Source organism: Gopherus flavomarginatus, chromosome 2 (genome assembly GCF_025201925.1).
Source record: "Gopherus flavomarginatus isolate rGopFla2 chromosome 2, rGopFla2.mat.asm, whole genome shotgun sequence".
Taxonomy (NCBI): domain Eukaryota; kingdom Metazoa; phylum Chordata; order Testudines; family Testudinidae; genus Gopherus; species Gopherus flavomarginatus.
The window spans coordinates 36,583,059-36,604,888 of NC_066618.1; the positions used below are offsets into that span (position 1 = coordinate 36,583,059).

The 21,830-nt window shown below is 43.1% G+C and overlaps 1 protein-coding gene across 7 annotated transcripts in view; it reads left to right on the forward strand.

Annotated features, from left to right (window-relative positions):
- ARHGAP21 (Rho GTPase activating protein 21) overlaps window positions 1-21,830 on the forward strand; it is a 219,631-nt gene that overhangs the window by 101,429 nt on the left and 96,372 nt on the right. For all 7 annotated transcript variants that reach the window (XM_050938980.1, XM_050938985.1, XM_050938984.1 and 4 more), the window contains one exon: window positions 6,694-6,718. In XM_050938980.1, coding sequence (XP_050794937.1) covers window positions 6,694-6,718 — 25 coding nt within the window. The remainder of the gene's footprint in view (window positions 1-6,693; window positions 6,719-21,830) is intronic.

A 21,830-nucleotide genomic window follows, 5' to 3' on the forward strand; every position in this document is an offset into this window, starting at 1 on the left:
TCAGTATCCCGTTTTCCGGCACACTACTCTCGGCACCGCTCCAGCTCCTGACAACGCTCCAGGAACAGTGACTCCTGTAGCCACTCCCGACGTCGAGCCTCGAGATCTCGGTCAACCTCCTGGCACCGCTCCGATCGCAGGTCCTGACCTTGTTCCCGGTACCGGTATGCCTCCTGGTACCGGTCCCCAGTGCCTAGTAGGGCAAGGCCCGATGGAGACAGAGACTCTTCCCAGGGCTTTTCAGCACCTCCATGGCTATCCAGACACGCATCAGTGTCGTCCCACGCGGACGGCTCTTAGGCTCAGGACCACGATTCTGATGTGTCAACCAGAGTCTTCCTAGAGACCCAGGTCCAGGACCACGGACCCTATCAGTGGTCTTTGTGGACACCCTGGGCGTACCACCAGGACCAAGCGTACCAGTAGTTCCATCCCGCTCTGTCTCATCAGATCACCGAGTGCCGGAGACGACGGTTAGCCAACCCCCTCCGACTGATGCGGATGAATCCCCAGTTCACCCACCAGCCTCTCCAGATGAGATGGTGGCACGAACATCCTCCTCGGGCCCTCCTCCAATCGACCTGAGAGCCCATCAGGACCTCCTAAGGAGGGTAGCACTCAAGGTGAACCTCCAGGTGGAGGAGGTCCCGGAGGTAGAGGACCTGGTAGTGGACGTTCTATCGGTGGATGCTCCTACTAGAGTGGCCCTACTGTTTATTCGAACCATCCAGGCGAATGCCGGTACTATATGGCAGCCCCCAGCCTCTATCCCTCCTGCAGCCAGGGGAGTCAAGCGTAAATATATGGTGCCATCTAAAGGGTACGAGTACTTGTATGTCCATCCTCCTCCCTGCTCATTAGTCGTCCAGTCCATTAATGAGAGGGAACGCCATGGCCAGCAGGCGCCAGCCCCAAACTCTAAGGAGGCTAGGCGAACGGACCTACTCTTCCACAAGGTGTACTCGGCAGGGGCCTTACAGCTCCGGGTGGCAAATCAACAAGCCCTGCTTAGCCACTATAATTACCCACCTCCGCCCAGGTGTTATAAGTTTACAAAGCTTCTCCCTCAAGACTCCCACCAAGAGTTTGCTGCCCTCTTGGAGGAAGGGAAAAAGGTGGTCAGAACTTCCCTCCAGGCCGCGTTGGATGCAGCAGACTCAGCAGCCAGGACTCTGGCCTCGGGTGTTGCCATGAGGCGCATCTCATGGCTTCAGGTTTCAAGCCTCCCACCGGAGGTGCATATACCATTCGGGACTTACCATTTGATGGTAAAGGCCTCTTTGCGGAAAAGGCTGACTCCAGGCTGCAAAGCCTGAAGTACAACAGGTTCATAATGCTCTCTCTCGGCAAGCATATGCCAGTAACCCAACGCAGGCCTTTCTGTCCCCAGCCTCACCGCCCATACTCTGTGCCTAGACAAAGACAGGACTTTGGCAGGCGGCGCGGACGAGGTGGTCGCAGACCACCGTCAGGACCCCAAGGGGGCCAAAATCACAGTCCCTCGAAACCATCACCGGGACCAAAGACAAACGTTTGAAGGTGCGCCCGAGGGCCAAACTTGTCCCTCTTCAGGGACTCCGCTCACGAGCAATTCCTCTTACAAGAGGTGCAGACGCTCCTCGCCGTAGGAGCTATAGAGGAGGTACCGATGGATGAAAGGGGCAAGGGATTTTACTCCCGTTATTTCCTAATCCCCAAGTCGAAGGGCGGCCTCAGCCCTATCCTAGATCTGCGAAGGCTCAACCAGTTTATGATAAAGTTGAAGTTCCGCATGCTATCCCTGGGGACCATTATCCCGTCCCTGGATCCCGGAGACGGGTATGCCATCCTTGATATGAAGGATGCGTTCTTTCACATCTCCATGTTTCCTCCGCACAGGCGATACCTGCGCTTTGTAGCCAGCCATCAGTACTTCCAGTTTACGGTCCTGCCGTTTGGCCTTTCTACAGCCCCAAGGATATTGACAAAGTGTATGGCCGTAGTCGCTGCCTACCTCTGCCGACGTCGGATATGCATTTTTCCATATCTGGACAATTTGCTCATCTGAGGGGCCTCCGAGATCGGCGGTTTCAGGCAATGGCAACAATCATCCAAGGTCTACTAAATTTCCCAACGACCTTGGCTCACACTTGTCGGTTTCCTGGGTCACATGGCTGCCTGCACGTTTGTAACCAAACACGCCAGGCTCTGTCTCCATCCTCTCCAAGTTTGGCTCAACTCGGTATACTGCCTGGGCAGGGACCTGATGGACACGATAGTCACCATTCCCTCGAGCACCCTAGGCTCCCTAGAATGGTGGCTCACTCCCTCCCTGGTGTGTGCAGGGATGCCGTTCCATCCGCCCCAGCCCTCAATGTCCCGGATGACGGACACATCATCTCTTGGCTGGGGTGCTCACCTCGGCTAACAGAGAGGGACACGGTCCTCCCCCCTTTGTCAGGAGGCTATCCAACTCTGGGACTTTGCATAGCCCCCTCGATAGATCTGGTAGCGTCCATTCTCCCAGGCGTTCAGAACACCCTGGCGGATCGATTTAGCAGATCTTTCCTGTTTCACGAATGGTCAATCCACCCCGATATTATGCATTCTGTTTTCCAGAAGTGGAGATTTCCCCCCATAGACCTGTTCGCTTCTTGCGAGAACAGGAAATGCTAGATGTTCTGCTCCTTCCAAGGTCTCCCCCTGGGATCGATCTCGGACGCTCTCCTGATGCCGTGGAAGAGCCAGCTCCTCTATGCCTTCCCACCGTTCCTGCTGGTGCACAAGCTCCTGCTGAAACTCTGCAGGGGCAGAGTGCACATCATTATCGCTCCAGCATGGCCAGGCAGCACTGGTACACCACGTTGCTCGACCTGTCGATAGCCAACCCAATTGCCCTGCCACTCCACCCAGTCCTCATAACTCAGGACCATAGCAGGCTTCACCACCCGGCCCTGCAGGCTCTTCACCTCACGGCGTGGCTGCTGCGTGGCTAATCTAGTCAGAGTTACGTTGCTCTGAATCAATACGGCAGGTTCCCCTGGGTAGCAGGAGGCCTGCCACCCGGTCAACGTACCTGGCCGAGTGGAAACGTTTCTCCTGCTGGTGCGAAATGCTTAATCTTCTCCCACTGAGGTCTCGATCCCCTCTATTTTGGACTACCTCTGGTTTCTCAAACAGCAGGGCCTTGCAGTATCATCACTGAGGGTACACTTGGCAGCCATCTCTACCTTCCACCCAGGCGAAGGTGGTCATTCTGTGTTCTCAAACCCTATGGTTTCGAGGTTCCTCAAGGGCTTGGAGCGCTTATACCCTCAAGTACGCTGCCCAGCCCTGACCTCGGACCTCAATCTGGTTTTAACCAGACTTCGGTCTCCCCCATTCGAGCCATTAGCAGCCGGCTCGCTGCTATACCTGTCTTGGGAGACAGCTTTCCTTGTAGCTATTACATCGGCCTGACGAGTCTCCGAGCTTAGGGCTCTTACGGTGGATCCGCCGTACGCTATGTTCCACGGGGAAGGGGTGCGGTTGTGACCACACCTGGCTTTCCTCCATAGGGTGATTTCAGCCTTTCATCTTGGCCAGGACATCTTTCCCCCGGTCATCTTCCTGAAGCCACACTCAACGCCACTGGAGCAACAATTGCACTCCCTTGACGTCCGTAGAGTGCTTGCATTTTGTATTGAGCGGACAAAACCATTTTGTAAAACGCCCCAAACCTTTGTCGCAGTAACAGACCAAATGAGAGGCCTATCTGTTTCCTCTCAGGGGATCTCATCTTGGGTGACGGCGTGCATCCACACTTGTTATTATTTGACCCATATTTCCCCAAGCCACATCACCGCGCATTCTACCAGGGCTTGGGCTTCATCTGCTGCCTTCCTGGCTCGTGTACCTATCCAGGAGATGTCGCGCAGCTACCTGGTCCTCGGTCCACACCTTTCCTTCGCGTTATGCTCTGGTTCAACAGTCAAGAGATGATGCAGCCTTTGGCTCAGCAGTTTTGCATTCTGCCACATCTCACTCCGACCCCACCGCCTACATAATCGCCTAACTGGAATGGATATGAGCAAGCACTCGAAGAAGAAAAGATGGTTACTCGCCTTTGTAACTGTTGTTCTTTGAGATGTGTTGCTCATATCCATTCCAAACCCACCCTCCTTTTCCACTGTCAGAGTAACCGGCAAGAAGGAACTGAGTTGGCTGGGGTATATATCCGGTGCCATGGCGGTGCCACTCCAGGGGGCACCCAGCCACCCACCGAGTGTTGCTAGGGTAAAAATTTCCGACAAACATGCATGCGGCGCGCACACACCTAACTGGAATGGATATGAGCAACACATCTCGAAGAACAACAGTTACAAAGGTGAGTAACCGTCTTTTACAAGTGGTGTACTTTCTGCATGTTTGTATTGTTATGAGTGATGTAATACAACTGAAACAGTACATGCTAAAATTTTGCAGCATGTATGTGAGGTGAATGTAAAAATGCTTTTAATATTCAGAAGCATTTGCATTATCAAGCGCTCCATGTAAAAACATTTTTTTAAGGATTGAGATCTTTGCCTTGATATCATACAAAATCCATTTAATATTACTCTTTTGTATCTGTTTTATGACTGAGCTGTGCATGCCAGATGACAGATTACCAATAGTAAAATTGGTATCAATTTGTGAAGAACTGGAAATCTACCAGTATTGTTTACTATATCATATATTAAACTGGTCCCTCTCTTGATTTTATAGTTTTATATCTTTTTATATCCTTGGAAAATGAGAATCCAAATATTTAAAGTCTAAAACATTTTGTTGTTGTTCTTCAATGAATTTGGTAGAAACTAGATAAATACAGATGTTTGCCATTTATGTAATTGTATGCTGCAGTCCTGTTGGGTGTTGATAGTTCAAAACATGTTGAACTGTTACAGGAAGCAAGTGCGGTAATAATGACTCTTAACACTAGTTGTTCTCTGGGACAGTGTGTTTACTGAAGTACTGAACAGTCAGTATTGTACAAAAATGCAAAGGTATACAACTGGCTATTCTCAAAATTAACCTGATTGATACAATTGTTATAGTACAGTATATCTGCTTTTTATAGAGAGACATGTGATCCTTACTAGCTCAATCCTTTTTAAAGTTAATTTTTTGTGTTGAGGTTTTTAAAGCTTCAGCAAACTCATTGGTAACTTCTGTGCTGTAATGACAATGTATTGTGATGCAGATTATACTGAATTGCTGTATCACAATGAAACGTGTTATAGCTAGAGGGACCTTTTCCGGGTCTATATTGTGCCACATATTATAAACTTTTAGGCCAAAAAAAAAAAATCATTAACCTGGAATAAAGGCTGGGATGAAAAGCTGTCATTACAGGAAAACCAAAATTAATAGGAAAAAGATGTAGATTTTTTGTGGTTTCAATGGAAGCAGCCTGGAAATTTGGAACTAGGGCTTCACTTAAACAGATTACACAGGTAAGATTACTAAATAACTTCTAGCTTTGCCTTCACTAGTTCACCTCATTCTGAATGAGGCCATGTCAGCCAAGCCAAGTAAATTCCTAGACCAAGCTGCTTTCTTTAAAAAAAAAAATAAAAAATAAAATAAAATTGAAGGGGTTGGATTTTTTTTATTTTTTATTTTTTTTATTTTTGGGTGGCTGGGAAGAGACCCCATATATTTCTTAATGTCTTTTTGCCTTAAATTTTCCAGAAAGGGTTCTACTTTGTAAGGCTGTGTCAGTTTCCAAGTTGGTAGAATTTTGAAGTCAGGGAGCAGATAAAATCAGCCTTAATATGGAATAGGAGATTGACCTTAACTCTGGAGTTCCTACTGAATCTCCATATTGACGTTATAACGAGTTCTGAACAGAAAATTGGCTATTTAAAAAAGGCAACTGCTTATTCAGCTTCTCCTTCCTGAGTATTTTCAAGTTATAGCTGCATACTGCACTGACACAACTCAGTTTTTAGTTGTTAATATTGAAAAGTCAGTGCAACTATCAGAGAAGGAGCATCATCGTCAACAGATTTGTCACCTAAGCTATTCTAAGTGTAGAAACTTATATTACAGACAGACAAAGCTTGATGTTTAGATTTCAGGAGGAGTTTGCAGGATTTGCAGTTAGAAAATACTTCAGACTTATAAAGTGAACCAATTTTATGAGTCATTAGACAAAAAATGTGGAACCTCTCCCTTCAATTTTAGATTAATTGCACATACGCTATACAGCTTTGCAATTTATATTTTCTTGACTCAAATAATGCCATGTGACTTCTGCAGTGTGACATATCAAGAAAGTAAGATGAGATTTGTTTGTTTAAATACACTTTTACCCCGATATAACACAAATTCGGATATAACGTGGTAAAACAGCGCTCTGAGGGGCGGGCTGTGCACTCCAGTGGATCAAAGAAAGTTCGATATAACACGGTTTCACCTATAATGCGGTAAGATTTTTTGGCTCCCGAGGACAGCGTTATATCAGGGTAGAGGTGTATACACCTTGCCAAGATTTTCAGTAATTAATGCCTAATTTTAAAAATTGCTAAACATCCAGTCTCTCCCATGAACATCAGACCACTTATCTAGGTGCCTAAGTATGGGTTTACAAGCCTAACGAGGCACCTATTTTTGAAAACCTTGTCGGTACGTGTTTTCTTCCATTTGGTAAATTTTACATTTTAATTGTGTGTTGTTTTTGTTTGACAGGATGAAGAAAATGGAAATAGAGGAGGTATGATGTGTTTTTTTGTTTGTCTTTTGTAGTATTCCTTATTTATCATTCATCAATAAAGTAATGGGTATGCACTGTACTGGCTATTTTAGATCTGAGTTAAAAATTAATTGTGTGACAGTGCGAGTGGTTTTTTTGGTCTTCACATGGCATTGGAGCAGAAGTCCATTAAGCGCAAGAGGCGATGTATTCTATCACCCCTAACTTTTTTTAACTTGAAAAGCAGTGTATTATGTAAGTCAGTGGCAGAGGTGAAAGTAAGCCGGTCCGGATTGGCATACCGGCAAGAGCCAGTACGCCGTGCCGGACTGCACCGGCTTCCGCGGCAGGGATTTAAAGGGCTTTGGGCTCCCCACTGCGAGCTCCGAGCCCATTAAATCCTTCCCGCAGCTCCGGTGCCTGGGCTGGGGCTGGGATTTAAAGGGCTCAGAGCTCCCTGCTGCTGGGGGGAGCCCAGAGTCCTTACAATCCCGCCCACAGCTCGGCAGCTGAAATTTAAAGGGCTCGGAGCTCCTGCAGCGGCGGGGAGCTCTGAGCCCTTTCAATCCCCCCTGCAGCTCCGGCAGCCAGGCTAGGGCCGGGATTTAAAGGACACGGAACTCTGCGGTGGCCGGAGCCCCAGGCCCTTTAATTTGCCCTGGGGGCTCCCAGACACCTGCAGCTGGGAGCCCCGGGTTGATTTAAAGGGCCTGGGGCTCCCAGCCACAGCCGGTGCTCAGGGCCTTTAAATCTTGAGAGGCCCCGCCTCTTCCAGATGAGGCCACGCCCCCTCAGGACTCTGGCAGTACTGGTAAGTCATGTCAGTTACTTTCACCCTGGTCAGTGGTTCTCAAACTTTTGCATTGGTGACCCCTTTCATACAGCAAGCCTCTGTGTGATCATCCTTACACATTAAAAACACATTTTTATATTTAACTCTATTATAAATGTTGGAGGAAAAGTGGGGTTTGTGGATGGAGGCTGACCTCATGACCCTCTCACATAATAACCTTACGACCTCCAGTTTGAGAACCCCTGATGTAAGTAATAGTGGCTGTGCTATGAAGTGTACTATGTAAACTTCATGGAATAATTGTAATACTGTAGCTCTCATATGAGTACTTTGTGAGAAACCAACTGGCTTAGTGTTTTTAATGCTAGGGCCATGATCCTTCATTATGATCCACACAAGTGCAGTCCTGTTGACTTCAGTAGCACTCCACAGAGGTACAGTGGTCTACCTGCACAAATCACAATGCAGGGCTGGAGCCTGATTCTGTATACAAACCATTTTCTCTATATATTGTGTGCAAGTAATAATAACTTTATGGCTTTTGATCAGTTTGTTCTGGTGAAAGCAAGCCAGCACTTGGAGAGGTCAAGATATAAATCTAGTGCATAACATTGGCTGGGATTGAAATAAGCAAAAACTTACCCACAAATGTGGCATGTAACTTTTAGAAAAATAACTGTCTATGAATTTAACTACATGCCCTTCAGAATTTTAACAGCATTAATTTGTCTTCTCATCAGCTCCAGTATTCTGCCATTCTCATTTTTCATTCCCTCTGAAATAAGACCTGTTGAACATAGTTTAGAGAGATTCAAGAAAATAAATGTGTATATAAAAGATTTTACACTGCAGTTAAGTTAGAGGAAGAAACCTTTTTCCTGTTTTATTTTTTTCTGCCGGTTTCCATTTTTTCCAGCCTTTGTGTGCAATTTTTTTGCTCCCCCTTTATTTAATTGCAAATATTAACATTTTAGAAACCAGAGCAACATCTCATTCCTGCTTAATTTAATTTTTCCTTTGGCACTTACTGTTGTCTCTTCCCTGCTCCCTTCTTTCTCATATTTTCTTTCCTTCCTTCCTTTACAATAAGTGGTTTTGGTCTGTGAGAAGAATTCGGCTTGCAAATTAAGGCTTTCCTTGCTCACCTGTAACTCCCATTGATTACAGAGGGATTTCTGGGAATGCAAAAGATTTGATTGGGCCCAAAGCAAGTGACTGAACCAAACATCAAGTATTTGGATCAGCATTGAGTTTAATGTACAAGTGCAGCTCTCTGAAGACTGGCACATTCCAATACAGATCTCTCTGGAGAGCAGTACGCTTTGTTTAAAGAAAGTTAAAAGGACACTATCTCAAATTGGTATTTTGTATGTTTTGGTGTGTGGCTGTGGTGCCTCAGGAGCAGACTAGGGAAGGAACTGTGAATCTCCTTGGCTCTCCTTTTCCTCTACTGGTGGAGCAGATAATTCCTTCATCCTTCAACATCCTCCCCCTCCCCCCCGACTCCCAGCTCAGCTGCATTGGCTAGCATGTTCTAGGGTGGAGCCATGCCTGTGCTCAGTCTCTGACCACCTATTTCCTGCCAATCAGTGCTAGAAAGGAAGTAATAGCCATATGGAGACTGTGTTCTCATCTGTGCTAGGATACACTGGACATGCAGCCTTCAGAGGAGAGTACTACCCCATTACTCCCTTGGCACAGGCACACAAAGCAAGGAACATCCTTGCCTTTGGTGCTGAAAGGAGTCAGTCTTGTGCATGGAACAAGTACAGAACATACAATAACTAATGAACCACCACCCTGAAACTAAATGCATTTGTTATTGACAAAGTGTTGCAGCACTCCCCCATTTGGCCATAGGGATAACCTGATCAGCGAGAGGCATAGATCGATATTTATTTACTTCAAATTTTGTTCATTTGAATAGCCTCCCTGAGCTGTATTTCTCAATGGCCCATACCTAATGGTTCAGAGGGAAAGCACAGTTCCAAAATGTACCACATTGTATGATGGGCTGAGTAGAAGGTGGGGACAAGTTTCCTTTTCTGAAATAATAAATTAGTTAACAGTTTACACTAAAGTCACAAGATTATTTATTACAGCAACTTAAAACGTACTAGGTGCCTTGCAATACACCTCAGACATGAACCCTGCCCTGGGAAGATAGTATAACGAAGGGCGTAGTAAGATGGAGTTGATAGAGAAGAAAAGGGGTAGCATCAGTAACATAACCTGGCTGCTCACAAGAACCAGTGTCCTGCATAGTGAAGGGGTGTGTGTGTGTGTGTGTGTGTGTGTGTGTGTGTGTGTGTGTGGAATAAAATCACCTACAAGTCTCTGGCTTATTTCTTGTCAACTTCATGAATGAAATGGGCCCCTAAGAAGGGACTTGAATCAGGATAGGGGAGTGGCATTATAGACACGCTCAGCAAGATTCTATGTAGCCAGGAACAATGTGGAAGAAAGTAGGGAAATGGTTTTGTGTGGCAACTGGACGAATTGGATATCGGAGCTGGAATTGTAGTTGGGGGCAGAATAGTGAAATAAGAAAGGCAAGATTCAAAGGACTATGGGGCATTATTCACGTGATCAGATCAATTGGCAAAAATGTATGTTCTTAGTTATCCACTTTGCATGGATTATAGGGTAGTGATGTGTGCATCAGAGTGGGTGGGTACAGTAATGAAGAACAATGAAAGCATGGACAAGAGGTTTGTTTGAACTGAAAGAAAAGGTTGGTATAAAGAATTAGTGGAGGAAGCAATGACCAGATTTGGGCTGTCTAGGTGTATGGGGCAAAGGGGAGGAGTTGATGAAGATCCATAAATTATGTGATAGCTTTTATTAAGAGTAGGGGAAAAACCGTGCTTTTGAGAGAAGATGTGTAGTGGAAGAAAACTGTTTACTCACGGATTTTTCTCAGGAAGCATTCAACAGTGCAGAAAAGGAGGAATCAAATACTCAGGGTGCACCAAAACAAAGGTTTGAGATGTTGGCATGGCATTTGGGAGAGAGCAGCAAAGGAATCAAAACTGAAGGGGAGGAGTTTGACTAGTCAGTAGAAATGAGGAAGGGAAGTGATAATAGCAGGTCACGAATGGTGATTTGATGATCACAGAAGCAGTAGGGGCAGAGTGGGTGGCATTAAATATGATTGTTTGAGGTCACGGTTATTTTTTGGCAAAAGTCAGACAGATTGTAGGCAATAAACAAAAATTCATGGAGGCCCACGACCTGTCTGTGGTGGGACAGACGGCCGGGTGGGAGGCTAAAGCCTGAGTCCCATTGCTTGTAGGGATGTGTGTGTATGTGCTGATAGCGCAGAGCTTTGCTGTGTGAGGTGAGGGTGGAGGGACGCTGACAACCTGGATCCCCACCACTGCAGGGCGGTCTGACAGCTCAAGGCAAGGAAGTTAGAGGTACATTAAAGATGGAATCCATGACGAAATCATATCCCAGAATATAAGTAGTGGTCAGGGGGAGAGAATGCAGATGTGGAAAGATTAGAGGAGGAGCAGTATTAGCTGAAGATAGGTAAGGTGAATAGCCAGGCTTGCTTGTTTTTATCTTAATATGTGATCAAGTGTTCATGTTCATACAGTGTTGCTAGAACATCCTGTAGTACCCTAAACAGTATAAGGCAGGACACTTGGTCCAAACAGCAGAAGGGTTGTTACTGTTTCAGCATGTTCTACACTGATATGTGTATGATATTAGACTTCAAGAAAAGCAAAAGGCACAGCACATTGTAGAGATCATCCTCGATTGTGTTTGTTTTTTTGGATGGGATAGTCCTAGGAGGTTAAGATGATGGACCTGCTCTCACCCACTGCTCTGAAGTCTTGCTTTCATCCAGGGTGCTCTGAAGTCTTGCTGCAGGAAAGCTCAAGGTAGTCTGGGTGTAGACAAGCAGGTGGGTGCAGTTGCCAGAGTGAAAAAGGCTTCTGCAGTGGTGCTGAAGCTGTTTCAATTTTTACATTACCTGTTCCCAAAATAGGAGAATAGCTAGCATGCAGGGGATCAAATCGGGAAGCCTATACCCATATGCTGTTTGTAATTGAATGAATGAATGAGTTTCATGTAATGTCTTAAAGTAGAAATCAGTTAGTTTAGTAAAATTACGGTGTGCCAAAATTAAGGTGTGCTTACATAGTCCTTTACAAGGAATAGTTAATAAATGGCCTACCTAAGAGAGCAGGTAATTGAACATGAAAAGTTACCAGAAGTTGCTTTTGTACATGCAAACTGATGTATGTTTGAGTGGTGGTAGGGTATCTCATCTGGGGATCTCTCAAATTTGTTGTTATTTTATGGAACAGAGTTATTGGGACATACGTAATCCAAAGGAGCCATCTAGTGGCAACTTCATTAAATAGGTTTAAGCTTAAGGAAGGTTTTTTGTTTATGTATTAAGGTAGTTTTCTCTTCAGTTCTTAAATCTTTTGCCTTTTACTGAAGATTTTTGTAGAGAGGATCACTTGTGAGACTGCAGTAACATGCTTGCTTATTTTTCCTTTAGCGCGTTTATATTGCTTGGCAAGATAAGTTAGCAGAGTAATTTATAAAATGAAATATTTTTTCCAGAATTGATGTTTTTAGGTTTCATGAATATTGTCAAAGACTTGAAAGAGATTAGGGGAATAGCATAATGAACACTTTTTTGGGTGTGTGTGGGAGGAGTGGAGGAGGGGTGAGAATAGGAAAAGTTAGTACAAAAACTTAGAGCAGAGGTTATGTTAATACTGTACTCTGGCACTGATTTGAAGAGATTTTTTAAAAATCAAATTGATTAGAGTTAAATGTTCTGCATGAAGATTTGACTTAGTCTTAGTTTTCTTAATTTAAAGGGTTAACTATAAACATGAACTTTTTTGAAGCATTCAGGTAGCATTTTCACTTGAAGCTTAACTTGATCAAAGATTCACCTAATCCTGTATTGGGGTCCCCAGTATATGTTGGGGTTGTGTTCTTGAAAAGGGCAATGGATACACAGGGTCCCTGATAAACATCTCCTCCTTATCCATCGTTTTGCCTATCCATCACTCATCAATAGAGGAACGCGTTCCGAGTTACGTTGGTCCCGATCCACATATCCATGGCTTCACCCTTTGCATGGTTTTTCTGTGGATGCTTAGCACCCACTGGCAGCCGGTACACCCCTAGCACCTCCTGTCTGCCGACGACCCTGTGGACCACCGATCAACTCCTCTCCCTCCCTCCCAGCGTCTCCTGCATGTCGTGAGACAGCTGTTCCCCGGTGTTCAGGAAACGCTGTGAGGGAAGTGGGAGGAGTTGATTGGGGCCTACAGGCTCTGTGGTGGGGAGAAGAGGTGCTGGCTGCTGGTGGATGCTAAGCATCCACAGAAAAGTCAGGCAAAAGGTGAGGTGATGGATATGCGAATCAGGACCGACATAAATCAGAACACGTTCCTCTATTGATGAGCAATGGATATGCGAAACGATGGATAAGGGGGAGATGTATACTAGGGACCCCTTGTAGTAGCTTTTGTTTCACTTATGTGAAGTGGATGGGCGCCTGTGAAAAACTACCACATTGATTGTTGGAATATTTTTTTGAATGGAGGTGCTCTCAGTGAGGAGGTGAATACCCTCAAATCCCACTGACTTTACAAGGAGTTGCAGGTGTGCAGCACCTTCCTGACACAGATGAAGTATTGGGAACTTCAGAATAATAGAAATGTAGGGCTGGAAGGGACTTTGGGAAGTCAACTCCAGCCCCCTGCTTTGTGGCAGGACCAAGTAGACCTTGACCTTCCCTGAGAGATGTTTGTCCAATTTATTCTTAAAAACTCCAATGATGGGGCTTCCACAACCTCCCTTGGAAGCCTCTTGCTGTGCTTAACTACTGCTATAGCTTTTCCTAATACATGCCTAATCTCCCTGGCTGCAGATTAAACTCATTCCTTCTAATCCTATCTTGAGTGGACAACTGCCCTCTTTATAACACTCCTTAACATATTTGGAGACTTACTGTGCGCCCTCCCCATCATCTTTTCTCAACGCAAAATTTGTCCTATTTTTTAAATCTTTCCTCATAGGTCAGGTTTTCTAAGATGTTTGTCATTTTTGTTGCTCTCCTTTGGACATTCTCCAGTTTGTTCACATCTTTCCTAAAGTGCGGCACTCAGAATTGAACATAATACTAGAGCTGAGGCCTCACTGGTGCTTAATAGATCAGGACAATTATTTCCCATGTCTTGCATACAACACTTCTATTAATACACAGAAGAATATTAGGCAATTGCAAAAAACACTTACATTGTTTACTCATATTCAATTTGTGATCCACTGTTACTTCACTGAAAAGGATTTGGGGGTATTTTGTGCTTATTTTTTATTGAATTTCATCTTGTTGATTTCAGACCAATTCTCCAATTTGTCAGGGTATTTTTGAGTTCTAATCCTGTCCTCTGATGTGCTAGCAGTCCCTCCCATTTTAGTGTTATCTGCAGATTATGAGCATATTCTCTCCAAAATCAAAATAATTTATGAAAATACTGAATTGTACCAGACCCAGGACTGCCCACTAGATATGCCCTCTGTTTGACTTTGAGTACCATCCTTCAACCAGTTGTGCACCCACATTTTAATAAGTTAAACTAGACTAGACCACATTTCCCTAATTTTCTTGTGAGAAAGGCATGTGGGACTGTCTCAAAAGCCTTACTAAAATCAAGGCACATCACATCTTCTGCTTTCCCCCCATCTATTAGGCAAGTAATTCTGTCAAAGAATTTGGTTAGGGATCTAATACATATCTGGTGATTGCCATTGTTTAGTTAGCAAAATGTTTTGTTGAGGATAGAGATAGGATATGAGAGAGTGGCAGGTACTGTGTCAGAGATCAGGCCCTGGTCTTCAAGAAATTCTTTGTTTGGTTCCGGATAACTTTTTGGTCTTTCACAAAATTACCATTCCAGTTTTAAAGATGTTACCCATTACAACACAAATGTCCCTGAAATGCCAAATCCATTCCCTATGTTAGTCCTCTATTTCAAATGGAGGGAACATTACTGTGGATGTATTCCTCTCAAAAAGCCTTCTGTGTACCACACTAGAGAACAGAAGTAGTAGACATAAACCATACTGTCTGTTGGCTAATGATTGTGCATAAGAATGTTTAAAGACAGAAAGGGCCATTAGATTATCTAATGAACCTGTATAACACAGGACATACAATATCCCCTCTCCAAAGTGCCCAGTAAGTTATGTTTGGCTAAAGCATGTTTTCTAGAAAGGCAACTAGTCTTGATTTGAAGATATCAAGAGATGGAGACTGTCATTTTCTTTCACAGTTTGTTCCAATCATTAATCACCTTCACTACTAAAAATACATGCCTTATTTCTAATATGAATTTGTCGGACTTCAATTTCCAGCCATGGCATCAAAGTTGTTCCACCTTTCTCAACTAGAGTAGAGCCTTTAAGTACCTGGTATTTCTTCCTGTAAAGGTATTTGTACAGTGTAATAAAATCCACCTCTGTCTTCTTGTTGATAAATTAAACGGATGGAGCTCTTTAAATCTGAGTGCAAGGCATTTGTTTACAGCCCTCTCTACTCTTTTTTGTTTATATATCCAAGGATTGCATTAGCCATTTTTGCCACAGTTTTGCACTGGGACCTCATGCTTAGTTGCTTGTCCAGTTTACCTCTTAATGCTTTTCAGGATCACTGCTTTCCAGGATCCGATCCTCCCTCCCTCCCTCCCCCCATATTCTCTAGGTGTGGCCTGCATACTTTGTGACTTTGTTTCTAGATTTATAACTTTGCATTTGGGTGTATTAAAATTCATTTTGTTTGACTGGGCCCAGCTTACCAAATGATCCAAATTGCTCTATCAGTGACCTGTCCCCTTCATTTGGTGTCATCTGCAAATTTTGTCAGCAGTGATTTTATATTTACTTCTTGATCATTGATGAAAACATTGAATACTGCTGAGGCTAACACTGATCCCTGTGGAACCCCACTAGAAAAGCCTCGTTCTACGATGATTCCCCATTGACAACTGTTTTTTCACATCTATCCAGTATCTATTTCTTAGTAGAGCTGTCTGAAGGACAACAGATTTGTTTTGCGGTAGCTTTTATACTTTTAAAATTATTCATTCCACATTCATTCTTAATCCATTTAATGTGTTTTCTATGATATTCTATAGCGCCTTACAAAATTAAGTATATTACATTTATGTAGTTCCTTTAATCAACCAAACCTCTAATCACATCAAAAAGTGAAATAAAATGTGTTGGACAAGGCTGACTTTCAATAAAATCATATTGATGTCAGGCTAATGAGTTTATAATTACTTAGGTCATCTCTCTTTCTCTTTGAATATTGGCCCAACATTAATACTTTTCCAATATTCTGGTATTCCAACTTTTTTTAAAAAAAGTTATCACTGGATCAGAGATCTCCTGAGCCAACTCTAAGGAGTTTTGAGTGCAGGCTATACAGGGCTGCTGACATAAAAATTCTTATCCATAATTAATGTAGTTTTAATGTCCTCTTTAGTCAGTAATGGAGTGCACAGTGGTTCATCATCCTCCTTATATACATCATCCTGCTTCTTTCCAAATACAGAACAGAAATAACTGATTTCCTTGAAAATCCTCAGAAAATTCAAACTTTGCTCAGAGATCGTGCTGAAAATTTGGAGCAGATACAATGTGTGTGTGTTTTGGGTTTTATTTTTTTAAACAAAATGTAGCGGTTGACCCCTGATTCAAGTCCCTTATTAGACGTTCCATTTTCTTACCCAGGATCAATGTCAGACTAACAGGCCTACAATTATGTGAGTCACCTGATTTGACCTTTTAAAATTCTGGCACAACATTCACTTTTTCTTCCTCAGTGTTCCAAGACTTTTTGAAAATCAACATTAATGGTCCAACAAGCTCCTCTGCAAGCTTGCAGCGATTTTCACTCAGGTTTGGCTGTGGTGTCCTTTTTTTTCATGAGATAAGTATGCTGTCCACTTGCCTCCTAGGTGAAGGATCCTTTTGTTTCCTTGTATCCTTCAGATATAGCCTAACAATCCTTTCTTTGGTCACAAACAGGACAGCCCCTGCTGTGTTTCGCCACTCTTGTAAATTTTGCACACTCTTCTTTTGTCTGTCGCTCTGTGCAAACAGGCCTACATTATGAAGCATACAATAAATAAACGGCCAGACGGGGACATTGGTGTCTGTCACCTCGGAAATGTTCCTTTCAGAGAGGGAGTATGTCACCATCTGGTGACCAGCCTTGCTCCAGAAATGTTCTTGGTTAAGAACATAACTTTTAGTATAGATATATAATTCCATAAATATTAGCCATACATATTTCAGTGATTTTTGACAACCAGTTGACTACTGACTCTTGGAGAGACCTCACATGCCACCCTTTGGTGAGCTATTATGCATATGTCTGACCCAGAGGTTTCTTGTAAAACTCAATAATCACCCTGTGCCCTCTGCCATTTGGCACGAGAAGGTCACAGGAATCTGTCTTGGGAAGTAGTGGCTGAAAAAGATCTGGGGGTCGTGGTGGATAATCAGTTAAACATGAGCTCCCAGTGTGATGCTGTGGTTAGAAGGGCTAGTGCAATCCTTGAATGCATAAACAGGGGAACCTCAAGTAGGCTTAAAGATTATTTTACCTCCTATATTTGGCACCAGGGTGACTGCTGCTGGAAAATTGTGTCCAGTTCTGGTGTCTATAGTTCAAGAAGGATGTTGATAAACTGGAGAGGGTTCAGAGAAGAGTAATGGACATAAATAAAGGATTCGAAAACATGCCTTATAGTGACAGTCTCAGGGAGCTCAATCTGTTTAATAAATAAAGAGAAGGTTAAGGGGTGACTTAAGCACCAATCTGTAAGCACCTACGGGGGAACAAATATTTGATAGTGGACTCTGATAGCAGAGGAAGGTATAACACAATCAAATGGCTGAGAAATTCAGAGTGGAAATAAGGTGTATGTTTTTAACAGTGAGAGTAATTAACTGTTGTAATAACTTGTCAGGGATTAGGTGGATGCTCCATCGCTGACAAATTTTAAATGAAGATTGAATGTTTGTATAAAGGATATTCTCTAGGAATTATTCTAGGAAAATTCTGCTGGGGTCGTGTAGTAATTTTTGTTGTCGGGGTCACGATGCAATGAAGTTTTGGGAACCCTTGGGTTCCTCCTAACCCCAAAGGGTCAGTCACTTACCCCAGGTCAACGGATGCCCTCAATCACACACCAAAGGGAGGGGGAGGGATAACTCAATGGTTTGAGCATTGGCCTGCCAAACTCAGGGTTGTGAGTTCAGTCCTTGAGGGGGCCACTTAAGGATCGGGGGCAAAATCAGTACTTGGTCCTGCTAGTGAAGGCAGGGGGCTGGACTCAATGACCTTTCAGGGTCCCTTCCAGTTTTATGAGATCAGTATATCTCCATATATTATTTATCAAATGAGATGATGGGGGGCCCTGCCCAAGGTGGGTTGGTTTAAATTAAAAAAAAAAAAAAAGGGGGGAGAGGGAAGAAGGGATAGCTCAGTGGTTTGAGCATTGGGCTGCTGAACCCAGGGTTATGAGTTCAGTTCTTGAGGGAGCCATTTAGGGATCTGGGGCAAAAATCTGTCTGGGGATTAGTCCTGCTTTGAGCAGGGGGTTGGACTAGATCAGTGGTCCCCAACCTTTTTGTGGCCAGTAGCACATTCATGTTTTCAGAAGAATGTGGCAGGCGCCGACGATTTTTCAAGGCTTATTTTGTATTTATACATTAAATAATACAAAAAACATCATATTTAATATAACATAATATATGAAGCCGGAGAGAAGCCGCAAGAACAGAGAACGCCGGCGCCCGCAGCCTGCAGCCTCGGAGTTGCAGCGTCGGGAAGGAATTTTCCTCCAGGGCGGATTGGCAGGTGCCCTGGAGGTTTTTCGCCTTCCCCTGCAGCGTGGGGCACGGGTCGCTTGCTGGTGGTGTCTCTGCAGCTTGAGGTCTTCAAACCATTTTTGAGGATTTCAATAACTCGGTCCTGGGATAGGGGTTGTTATAAAATTGGATGGGTGGGGTTCTGTGGCCTGCCTTGTGCAGGAGGTCAGACTAGATGATCAGATTGGTCCCTTCTGACCTATGAGTCTATGAGTTCTCTGTCGCGGGCAGGCATGGGGCCGTGGCTTCTCTCTGGCTTAAACCGTGGCCCCGCACCTGCCAAGGGACCGAGAACACCGGCACCCAAAGCCTGCAGCTCTGGAGTTCTCTGTCCCCGGCAGGCGCGGGGCCACGGCTTCTCTCCCCTGCTGGGCACTAGGTGGGTGCACATAAATGTCCTGGCAGGCGCCATGGCACCCACGGGCACCATGTTGGGGACCACTGGACTAGATGACTTCCTGAGGTCCCTTCCAACCCTAATATTTTATGATTTAAAGACAGTGCTGGCAGCCAGTTTCTCTAGTAAACTAACTAAAGATCTATTGGCTAAGAATAAGGGAGAGTTATTAAGAGGTTAAAGCATGTAAAATACATTAATAGGTGAATATCAGTGTGTAAGTCCAAAATGATAGCAGAGATGTAGTAATATACTCCATAAATCTCTCAGGATTAAGCGAAGTAACTTTGTGGATCTGTCTGTGTGTCCAAATAGTTCATAGGTACAGGATCATTCCTTGAAATCCATTTTGTGCTTCTCCAGAAAATAATCTGAATAGTGTCTTCTCCCACATGGGTTTTGATCAACAGAAATCAGACTCAGTCTGCATTTCCATATTGTTGAACCTTGCTTTGAGGTTATCCACCACCCATATTCTATGTTTCTATGATTTCCAAGGCTCCAATCACATTTGATGGGTAAATGTAATTACAGAGATATTATACACAATACAAATTTTAATGTAATTGCACACAACAATCCTTCATTAGTCTTCATGAAGTTTACACATCAAGTACATTCTCATTTTAGTACTAACACACACTTTTGATCTAGGGTTAATTTAATTACAGAGTACACATAATGTAGAAGTATTGTAATAGCGAACTACAGATGAAAACAATGCAATCAGCATCTTCTTTGATCTTTATCTGCATATGAGTGAATTAGTTTGAATGTATACTAACGGTTTTTTTTATATTCACATACAAGTGAATTGTTCTGAAACTCTGCCATGTTCTGTCATCTGGCCGGTTAGTATCACATTGTAGACTGCACCCCTCTAAAAGAGCTTGCTGTTGCATGGGGCAGGAAAAAAGTGAAAGATACACATCTTGATTCACAGTGTAAGACTTTAACAACATGCCATGGGATTGGATGGTAATAGGCATTAGTTTTCATTTTCCTGAATAGTGTGGGACGGAGTCACCTTTCCAAAGTTTGGTATTCACAATGCTAATCCATAATATAAGAACCTCAGGTAAGCATTGTCATATTTTTATATCTTTAAGAGAGAGTTGCTGATTATTTGGCGTTTGCCATCCCATGTTGATTAGCCATGGTTCCATCCACTCTTAAGTAATTTAATTGTGTGTTTACCATGGATATAGTTAAAATCAGTAAAACAAGGAGTTTAGCAAGTGGAACGCTCTCTGTTGATATCCCTGGAGTGCTGGGGTATGTCTACACTGTGGGGCGGGTATTTTTCAGAAACTTGTTTTAATATTTAATTTTCTGTCTACAAATAGTCACAACTTTGTGATAGTAGGAGTGTGTGGGTGTGTATGTATGAAGTAGAAATACAATTTAATATTCTTAGTGGCAGCTCTGCTAGTGTCTGGGAGTCATATGTTCAGTGTTTCTTATTACCTTTTATCATATGCTGTTCATTAGAAAATGATGAAAATGATTCTATCCTGAGTTCATACTGAGACCGAAATAATTTAGTGCAGTATGTACAGGAATGACTAGCAAATGTTTATATTATCCTTGTTCATTCGCAATAAAAGTGTTTGAGCACAAATTTCACATTTAATTCACACAAGAATTCCTTGGACAGTTTACAGCATACTCATTGTCTGATTGCACTGAAAAATTGCTCTCTGGGTTGCATTAATCCACAAATGTTTCTAAAACAAGATTGTCACACTTTTTTGAATTTTTATATATATAATTATTTTATATATTTTTATTTTATATATTATACTTCACACACACACACACACACACACACACACACACACACACACAATGCACGTCAGCTATACCCATTATGTTGCAGTTACTGGATGTATAAAGTTTGGGGAAAAAACAGGTCATGTTCTGATATCTCTATCAAGAGGACAGAATGAGCATCTTGATTTTCTCACTTTAATTTTGGAAAAAAGGTCAGATGTGGTGTTTTGGGCTAATACTAATAAGCTGTTGACTAGTGAACAGTGTGAAATGTTAATGCATGGATCCTTAGGATATTTCATTTGATGTATTCCACTAAAGCTATTCAGTATTTGGTTTTCTTTCTTTGATCTAAAATATTATTTTGAAACTGTTTTGAGATGATTAGTTCATAAATTATAAGTAAATAGTGATTGATCTTTCTACTGAATTCCTCTTTTAGCCTGTAAACTGAAGAAACTTATTTCAGTGTATTGTGTTATATTATGGCAGGAAAAAAATTGAGCTTGGAAATCTAATTCCTACAAGATATTTTGGTATTATAGTTCATTATATTCTAGCTCATTCCATTTTCTCTCCTATTTTTGTGTAGCAGTATCCATAGCAACTACCATCATTTCAATTTCTCATCTTTCCCGAACAGTGAATGCTACCTGTAATATGTGAACTGCTCAGTTTCCTCCCTTGTAAGGGAACACAAAGGATAAGCTACTACAAGACTTCATGTCTTTGATTTCCTTGGGATCTGTGGGTTCTTAGTATCCTAACAATCAAGCTGCTTACTTAGGAACCTAATTATTGATTTAGGTGTTTACATTTAAAGTATTTAAGTTATAAAAATTCTGACCTGATATTTTAAGCCTGTGTTTTGGCTTTGGGTAGGTTCTGGTATGATAGAGAAAGTCAAATGTTCTTTCATATTGAGAATATTAGTCTTCTATATCACTTCTTGTGTTTTTCTTCTGCAGATATAGAAAGTTGACTTCAGTGACAGCTCTTGTTCTGAATGAACTTAATTCCACTCACAAACGTTGTGGTTTTGCATTGATACAATGCTTTCAGAAGTTAACCCACTGTATGCAGTGCATGAACAAAAGGCAATGGTGGTGAATGTAGGGAACGGGACACTGAGGAAGAATGCGTTATGGGGGAGTTAGTAAATGGGAGAGTGCCCCTTCTGGGTGGAAAGGAACTTGAAGTCTAGGAAAAGGCGAAGGGAGGAGAGAGAGCGTGATCAGTACCTT